General features: G+C 32.3%; 1 protein-coding gene across 1 annotated transcript; it reads right to left on the reverse strand.

The window, feature by feature from the left end:
* Window positions 1–3825: 3825 nt before the first annotated feature.
* Window positions 3826–8022, reverse strand: LOC149493670 (laccase-15-like). The gene is made up of 6 exons (XM_089726144.1): window positions 7871–8022; window positions 7544–7695; window positions 6630–6874; window positions 6386–6511; window positions 5112–6062; window positions 3826–4611 (listed from the first exon to the last, which is right to left on the reverse strand). The coding sequence occupies exons 1-6, from the start codon at window positions 7970–7972 to the stop codon at window positions 4481–4483; spliced, it is 1707 nt and encodes a 568-aa protein (XP_089582270.1). The 5' UTR covers window positions 7973–8022; the 3' UTR covers window positions 3826–4480.
* Window positions 8023–9513: the final 1491 nt, after the last annotated feature.

The raw sequence follows: 9513 nt of genomic DNA on the forward strand, positions 1-9513 counted from the left end.
TTTCAGACAACCACCGACTCCCATAAATCATTTTTATGGTTGCCGGTGGGGGGCAACTGTGAATACTCAAATTTTGAGGCTCAAAAAGCCTATTTTCCCGGACTGCAAACAGTCCGGCCGGACCGGAGGCCATTCGGAAAGTTCACCGAAAGTATGCCAATATGGTACTTGAAACGTCCGGAAAATTACGAGGATCGCAGAACTGGTCCCGAAATATTTTTTGGAGGTGCGGAACTCCCGAAAAAGCCTTTGGAATGAAAAAACTAACAAGTCGACAGCAGCCGCCGTCCACAGCGGCGGCGCCCGCCGTCCACGGTGGCAGCAGCCGCCCACCGGCCTGTTTTTTCCTATAAAAACAACCCCGAATCGACAGTTTTAGGCACTCGGTCTGTGTTGACGGACGCTCTCTTCTCTCCCATGCTCCTTGCGGTTCTTTTACTGCTTTTCTGCATTTAGTGTAGGCTTTTATTGCTCTGCTGTTGTGATATTTGGTCACTTAATTGAATTAATTCTAATTAATATTCCCCAAACGAGGAGCTTAACCTGGAATTTTCAAGCTGAAGCTAAGAAACGGCCGTCGATTAACTCAGGTAATAACGAAACTCTGCGCATTTAATTTTAGCATTTTGTGCATATTCTCTTCTACTCTAAACTCTAATAACTGCATTCACACCATCGTCATTTTGGCAGCAAATTGCCTTAAGTAAATGAGTTTAGGCTAAAATGCCCGGTTAATCAATAATCGTGGTATTAATGATTAACTCCAAATGTGTCGGCTAAAGTGCCTAGTTAATTAATAACTATGGTGTAATTACCTTTATTTCGAACAGTTCGGCTAAAAGTCCAATTAATCAATAATTGTGGCTAAAAGCTTAATCAATCACGTTTTTGGCAACAAATTGCCTATAATTCAAATAACCATCTTTTTGGCGACAAATCGCCCAAATAATGACCTTTTCTTTGGCAATAAATTGCCTAAATTACATATCATCTTTGGCACGAATGCCTTGATCATTTCGGCGACAAATCGCCCAACAAAACCCCTTTGGCACAAATGCCCTTAATCATTTTGGCGACAAATCGTCTAACCAATCTTTGGCAACAAATTGCCTAATCAAATATCAACTTTTGGCACAAATGCCTTAATCAACCATTTTGGCGATAAAAAGCCCAAACATCAATTTTTGGCAATAAATTGCCCAATCAAGCACTTTTTGGCAACAAATGCCTAAAATAGAAAATCAATCAAACTTTGGCAAAATGCCTAAAAAATGCACGAAGCATACACACACTCATGCATGAAGCATACCCCTTCAAGATGCCTTTAAATAGGCTTTATCGAACTACGTTGGCTTTGATCTCTCATTCAAACGAGAGTACGTAGGCACGTTCGGGATTTGACCCCGAGCGGCAAGTCGAAATCATCAAAACACTTTATTGGTCCAATTGCATCATTACCTTGCAAAGCATTCACACTTAGGTTAGTTAATCAGCATGACATAGTCTCGGGATCCACCTCGGGTTCGTAGATTGTGCCTTAAACTTTGGGATAATTAATCTAGACTTAGGTTAATTAAAATTGGAGTCATTTAGGGTTCTTTCTTAGCTTTCCCTTATAAAAATAAACTAGGTGGCGACTTCATAAAACACACACGTGAGCATACCTCGTTCAAGCATATTTTTGCCTTAGAGAGGAGGGTTCACAGGATTTACCACTTGAATTTTCACTACAACTATTTTGTTTGATTTTTTTCAAGTTTAATTTTTATTTTAATTTAATTTCTTTTAATTTTTTAAATAAATTATCTTAATTGTCATTTAAATCATAGTAATTAAAATAATTTTGATATTTGATATATAATTCTGTGAAAATGATGCTCTACTCATTCTTTATTATTTAGTTACACTTTCGTACACTTGCAAATTGCCCACCATTTATTCAAAAAGTTCTTAAGCTTATATAGTGCTTGCTCATAATCTTCTCCACATTTGAAAGCTTGTCTGGTTTCGGGAGCTCGAAAGAAAGGAAGACACCTCCATGCTAAGAAGCAAGAGATGAATCTTCCAAAGATATTTCCATTAAGCTTTTAAACTCGATGAATTGATATGGGAGAAGGAGTATCTAGGATAGCTTTTATCTTTTCTAGGTTAGCTTCAACACCCCTTTTCCAAAATCATAGTATCCCAAGAATTTTAAACTGATATGGAGAAGTATTAGAAAATTTTGATCTGAGTGTTTTTAGTACAAAACAAAAGGGATAAAGTCAATCCTGTTAAATCGGATGAATTCATTAGTTTGCAAAAATCAAAATAAGTCTAAGGGATAAATTGACGTAAATGATAAATCTGACCTTTTTAATTATTTTAAACAAATTCACCAGCTAAATTAACTTAAAATGTAAAATCTAATTTTTTTTTATCTCGCTAAACAAGTTCAAAGGCCAAATTGACCTTTATTCCTATATATTCTAACTAGTACTAGAACTCGCACGATGCAGAACAATATTAAACGATGAAATAATCTTTTATAACATCATTCAAAAATAACAAAATTGTATAATTTGTGAAATGCATTACAAAATTGTATCTCATTTAGATATGCTAAAAAAAGTTGCAATGCTTAGATGTATCTTCTTAAGTAACCTGCGAAGTCTTTTATCAACGTATACAATAGCAAAAGCCATACATGATATGACCTAGGGGTGTCAACATGGTTTGGCGTGTCAAGTTCGACACAGATTCACCTAACATGCGATATGATTAGCGTAAACAAGAACACGACCAATTTAATAATTGTGTTAAATTTATCAACACAAACACGACTCGTTTAATCCGCCTAATATTATAAATAGATTAAGTGGGTTGCATTAACCCATATGCAACCCGTTTAAAGCACTTAATTTTGAGAATTTAATTAATTATATTGAAATAAGAAATTAAGAAGTTTTTTTATTTTATGTTTATGATTTATTATAAATGATTGTTTATTTATTTGAAATATTAATGTATTATATACTTATTTAGTATAGTGTATCCTAAGTGTGTGGATGTCCTACTTTTTCAAAAATTATCATATATTTCATACATTTTTGTATCTAATGTCCCATGTCTGTGCAATTTAGCTCCTGGTATGAGACTACTCCATACACCAAGCTAGTCAACCAGGATTTTTTTTTTATTACCAAGAAAAAATGAAGTGTTTTTTTTTTTTATTTGTTTTTTTTGTCTTTGTTTTATTAATGAATGGATATTGACATTTTTCAGAACTAAATTTAACAAAAAATAAGAAGGAACTAAATTATTTTTTGGAAAAAACTTTTTTTCTTATTTTTTTATATAAAAGAAAAATAAAATTAATTTTTCTCTACAAATTTATTTTTATAGTTTTTTTTTATTTTTCTTCTAATTTAAAGAGAAAACTATTGAAATTCTTTTCCCTTATGTTCCTTTCTTATTTTCAAATAAAATAGTTTTTGTTTGTTAATATTAGTTTAGTTTTCTTTTTTTTTTTCTCCTATATGACATTATATGAAAATATAAAATAATTTATTTTCTTACAATTACTGTTATTACAACTTATCTTTTTATAATTATGTTAAATAATTATTTTTCTTACACTTGGCAATTTGAGAGAATTACACTTAATCATTTAATTATATGCTTTTATATATTATATAGCTTATATAGATTGTTGAAGCTTATAATTAACTGCCATAGTATAAAATTCAATTTACAAAATAGTCGTCAAATCACTATCATGATTTTTTTTTCTTCAAATCAGCAAAACTACAAAAGGCTATGTTGAATATTGATATGATCTTAAAACAAGAAACAAAAAATGTTAACAGTAACTTGAAACTACATCCATGCCATAAGCTTTCCTCCGTATGCTCAACCTAATCAAGGTATTTCAAATAAAATCCAACAAACAAAGAAGCCACAAAAATGTTCTTGAGATGAAGAATAAACTTCAAGAACTCCAGAGTAGAAAGCAGACAGCACCAAAGTCAAAAGATAATAATAATAAAATAAAAAAAAAAAAAAAAATCAAAAGGGCCATCAACAACAAAAGAAGGCCAAAAAGAGACTCAAACTTAGTCACGAAAAAACAAATGAAAATAGCGGGGTAAAGATCACCCATAAATTCATTAAAAAAACAACAAATGTCGTATCACAGCACAACCAATTCTGCCAAAAGAGACCCAACTTAGGACGCCAATCCAAGGAAGAATCCAATTTCATGAGGAACCATGGCCATTTATACCCAAAACGTAGTAAAAGAAAATCATCCATCATTCAGAAAAGATGCAGGTCATCAAGTGACACCAATTTGTAACCACGCCAAAAAAGGGGACCAGAGTATAAACACCTTTCTTGGCAAAGTTATCAGCTAACCTGTTTGGCTCCCCAGCGATTTTCTGAAGACTCACGTGACTTAATTTTGCAGTAGATTTGTGAAACCCTGAATCATTATCATGAGTTAACATGGCGGCATGTCTGGTGGAGGAGGTAGCAACTGATCCTCGCGATTCTTGCCATTTTTAACGATGAGAACTGTCTCCATTCCCCAACTAATGTGCCTTTGCAAATGACAATGCAGAAGCCAAACTCCTGCAACATAAAAATGTAAATAATCACTAAAATCATACATAATTTTAATTAGTATATATACTATATAAAATAATCTTTTTGATACATTTGATATGAAATAATACTCAATTCACCCCTTTAACTGGTTTCAGTGTACATTTTTCCTAAAATTAAGCTTTTGGATTGACTTTAATAGAAAATTCAACCAAAAGAAAAATTTAACCCATTTCTTCGCTAGTCAAAAATGCGTAGGAAACATAATAAGAAAAACTAATACCCTAGTTTTCTCTCACTTTAAACACATTAATCATCGTCTTTCACTGACTTTGTCAACTTACTTGCCACTAAAATAATAGTTTCAATTGATCTTTTGATTGAAAATTTCTATTAATTCCATTTGGATAAACCTGTAAATTGCCATCAAATTCAGGGATTGAGCATGTTCCCTTCAGAAACTCTGGAAAGAAAGACAATTGATTACTGGACTACTGTCATAATTAGTATTAGAAAAGTTTAGTTACCAGGATTATATGCCTGAAATCTGATGGCTGTCCAGCCATTGATGGGTACAGATACCGTGTTCCGTAAAGGAGGATCAACAAGATTATAATTTTTAGGGTCTCTACTTTTGTCAAAATTTCCAAAACCCCAACCAACAACATAGAAGCTATAGCCATGAAGGTGCATTGGATGATCTATGCCACCAAGCAACCTTGTTCCTTGAAAAACAATTTCCACAGCAGCATTAAAACGCAAAACTTTGGCCTCAGTCCCTTTTCTTGGTATTTGCAAACTCAATGGTAAAAGTGGTGCAGTAAAATTATAAGCCAGGGGTGGAGTACTAGGAAACCTATATCCAAAAACTCCATTAATATGACAATAATAAGCTTCTAGCACATCAATTGATGAGGGACTCTCAAAACTTATATTATTCATACTAGCAGCTAATCTTGTCCCATTTGGACCTTCACATCTTCTATTTGGTGAACAAGGAAATGTATTAAGGGAAATTGTGGAAATGATATATGCATTAATCTTCAGAGGTACTGGATGCTCTTTAGTGGATAAACTCCTGAGGCTACTAAAAAAATTGAAGGCAGCATTTGTGTCAGAATAATTAGGAAGTTGGGGTATGATAGGTGATAAAGATAGAGAATGATAGTCTTTTTTGTATTCAATTATTGCCGTTGTGGTGGAATTATTAAAAGTGATTGTAGGGTTACTAGAGTAAGCCCTAGCAACCATGTAATATTTGTTATCAGGGTTTTGATTTGCATGTAATAATGCATCAATGGTTTGTCCTGGACCTATTGCTATGTAATCACATGTTAATGGTTTGGTGTAGCTTGCGTCTGCTCCAACGACTATAAGCTTATGCTCTGCAACGGAAAGGAAGAGAATTTCGTTCATTGCAGCATTTATTATTCGGAGTAGATACGTCTTTCCTTCATCCACAAGTAAGTCAAACGTTCCTGCAATTTTTATCATCATTTCATTATTTTACCGTAAAAACTTGGAAAAAAAGGCATTTAATTGTTCTATGTGCTTTTTTATCTGAATTATTTTTCTTAGGATACAACAAGACTTAGGGAAGAAAAATCGTTAATCGTTTGCATAAAAAAAACCAGACGAAGCTGGAAAATTTCAGTTTAATTTTTTGGGTTTTATATGATTAAAACCAAACAAAGCTGAAAATTTTAAGTATTTAAAAAAAAAAAAAACAGTCGAATTGAATTGAATCAGATTTAACTGCTTTTGCAGTATACACTAAGCCTGTGCAAAGATATATAAATACCTGATTTTGAACATGTATACAAGTCACCAGGCTGACCATTAATAGTAAAAGAATCAGAAAGTTGAGGTTCTCCTGTCAGACGAAATTCTTTAAAAACTTCCATCACATCTCTCTTCCACCATTCTCCTACAATATCTCGAACAATTATTTTCCATAACACAAGAAAATAGAAATTGGTTTAGAGAATGGATGGTCTCGTACAGTGGAAGTAGATAAATAATTTCCATTGATGAAAATGAATTACCTAAAATGATAGGCACGTCAAGGGATGGCGTGGGAAAAGGGTACTTAGTTCCAAGCATTGGGTAGATAATAATAGCTCCATGGACTGTAGCTCGTGACCAATCGCTATGGGCATGCCACCATAGAGTTCCTTCCTCTTCAGAAAATACGACCTTCTGTTTGAATTTTGCTCCAGGTTGAATTGGACACTGGGTAATATATTGAGGACCATCTGACCATGGATTTCTTGGTTGCTTTACTCCATGCCTAAAGTTCAAGGGGGGAAAATGCAAAATCACTCTTTAAATATGTTAAATCTGGTCCTAGAAGCAACTAAAAATTTCAATTAATAATTCACCTCAGTATAACCCATCCCAAGTCATTATAAGTCATTTACTACAAGCCTATTTGGTTTGGTTTCCTCACTAACTTTTATGTTTTTTACTTCATTTGTAGTTTTGCTTTAGTTTAGTTTCCAACACTTGTTAAGACAATTTGGTACCTAGTCATCACTTGAAAAGCGTATCTCAGTACGAGGATGCAGATCATACCATGTTAAATATGAGCCTTAAAAGCAATTAGTAAATAGAATTAATATTGTTCATCTGATCATTGGACTTAGAGGGAATTGGAACTTACCCTTAAAACTAAAGGTGTTCCTCATTATTATAAATCGTTTACTTTTCTTGTAGTTAATTAACACATGTATAAATTCCAACAAAGTTATTAAATCTTATTAATTTTATACCTGCTTTTTATTTCATCAGAAACAGCTAGGATTAATTTTGTATTATATGTATGTTGTCGTTTTGAGTGGTAAATACATATCTTGAAAAAGCAGTTGAAAGAAAAAAAAGAACCATAGTTGAACATGACCGAACGGAACATTTTATACACAATTAATAATTTTCTTCGAAGAATAAACCTAATACATACCAGTGTATGGAAACGTTATATCTGCCCTTGTTATGGACTGTGACAAAGATTGTTTCTCCCTTGCGAACGTATAAAGTTGGTCCTGGATATTGTCCATTAACAGTCAAGATCTTCTTTCTGCTGCATAATCTTGAATAAGAAGCTTCCCCGACCTATAAAAATAATTTTTAGACTCTATTAGTATATGTCAGAATGGATTTTACATATATGCTGGAATGATAAATATACACGCAAGATCAAGAAATCAAGAATGCGTAGAATTATGAAGTTTATATATGGAAGATAGAAAAATGTGTTAGTAAAGTAAGAATTTCTGTTAGTAATTACCTGAAAATAATAATTACTATAAGAAGCTGAGCAATGGAGTGTAAGAAAGAGCAGAGCACATAAAATTTTGAAAAAGAATTCTTTCTTAGCGAGCAAGAACATTTTTCTGTTGAAATGAACTTTTTCTCTGTCTAAAGGTTTGCTTATTTGATTCTAAGGCTTTGTTGCGCAATTTATAGAAGTTGGTGAGGAAGAGCAAAAAATTATCTGTCAAACTATTTGAACTCATGCGTGCTTTACTATTTGAATCACTCTTTATGGGTATTTTTAACGAACATTTTAATGATGCAGGAACTGCATTATTATTTGTACAAATAAAGTTGTATGCAATGAAAAGGGATGTTTCTACTCAATGGAATACTCTTAATGATTAAAATTTGATATTTTTATTAGTAGGATTCCCTTCGGATGCTGGGCGAGGCGTAAAAAAACTCTTGGAATATTAATATACTTATTCAGCGTTTAAAAGGGAGTAATTGTTTCTCTTCAAAAAACAGAAGTGAGTAGTTGTTGGACTTTTGTGTTCTGAGCCCCATATGGAGAATAGAAATTAATAGAGTTGTACCGATTGGTCTATGTATAAGCGTAGTACGAATAAGGTGAAATTAATCCAATTCAGTAACACTTAAAAGGGTAGTACGAACATAGTTTTAAACACTACTTGCCATCGAGTTTGGTACTCGTTGGTTGAACTTAATCCATCTTGCAGATGCTTTTCTTTCTTTTAAAATTTGTCGTGTGTTTACAGAGGGTATATGGTGGCCATCACTTGGCTAAATTAGTTTCGTCTTTAGAGTTGCACGAAAAGATTTGGATGGAAGAGCGTCCATCTTCCATTTAGTCTTTTGTATTTGCTGATAAAGCTTTTATTCATGTATGAAAGCTACTAGTTTTTCCCTTAAAAAAAAAAAAAAAAAAAAAATCTACCTATATAATTGTTCATATATGAGCTTCAATAAAAGAAAATTAAACTTGAGTTTTTAACTAACTCAAATATCTGTGCTAGAGAAGCTATGTGAATACAACGAAAGCATGCGTCAGAGTCCTCAAATATATAATTATTCAAGTATTTAATCAATTTAATTTTACAAATTAGAGAGATTAATAAAATTATTTTAGTTGAAATGATTAATAGTATAATTTTATAAGTTATTCTTTATTCCAACCGGAAAAAATTATTTATAATTGATTACAAAGATTTTAAATAAATTATACATATAGTATTTAAACCTAAAAATATAAAATTACGTACATTTTTCTAGATTTAATTAGCTCTATACTGTGAAATATGTAAAATTCATCCTTGCACTTTTTAACAAAAGTTTTGTAGTACCTGTGGATTAGCCTTAGCCTGTTGGCTTGTGTGTAACTATCCTTGAATGTTAAGTTTTTTTTCTGAATTATATAATAAATAAAAAATTTATTTTGTTGATAAAAAAATAAGGAATAACTTCATAATGAGATGGTGTCTAGTAAAAAAGAAAATATCTCTTGTCTATCCTAATACTAAGATTGTGTTCAGTAATAGCATTTATAATAGCTTTTAGTATTTTGAATTAGTCAAAAAACTATTTCTCTATATTATTGTTTGCAGTAAACTAATATATGAAGTAGCTTTTAGAGGAAGAATGAGCGTTTTCTAT

This window comes from Jatropha curcas, chromosome 9, assembly GCF_041381405.1.
Source record: "Jatropha curcas cultivar XTBG-Jc1 chromosome 9, XTBG_Jcur_1.0, whole genome shotgun sequence".
Taxonomy (NCBI): domain Eukaryota; kingdom Viridiplantae; phylum Streptophyta; class Magnoliopsida; order Malpighiales; family Euphorbiaceae; genus Jatropha; species Jatropha curcas.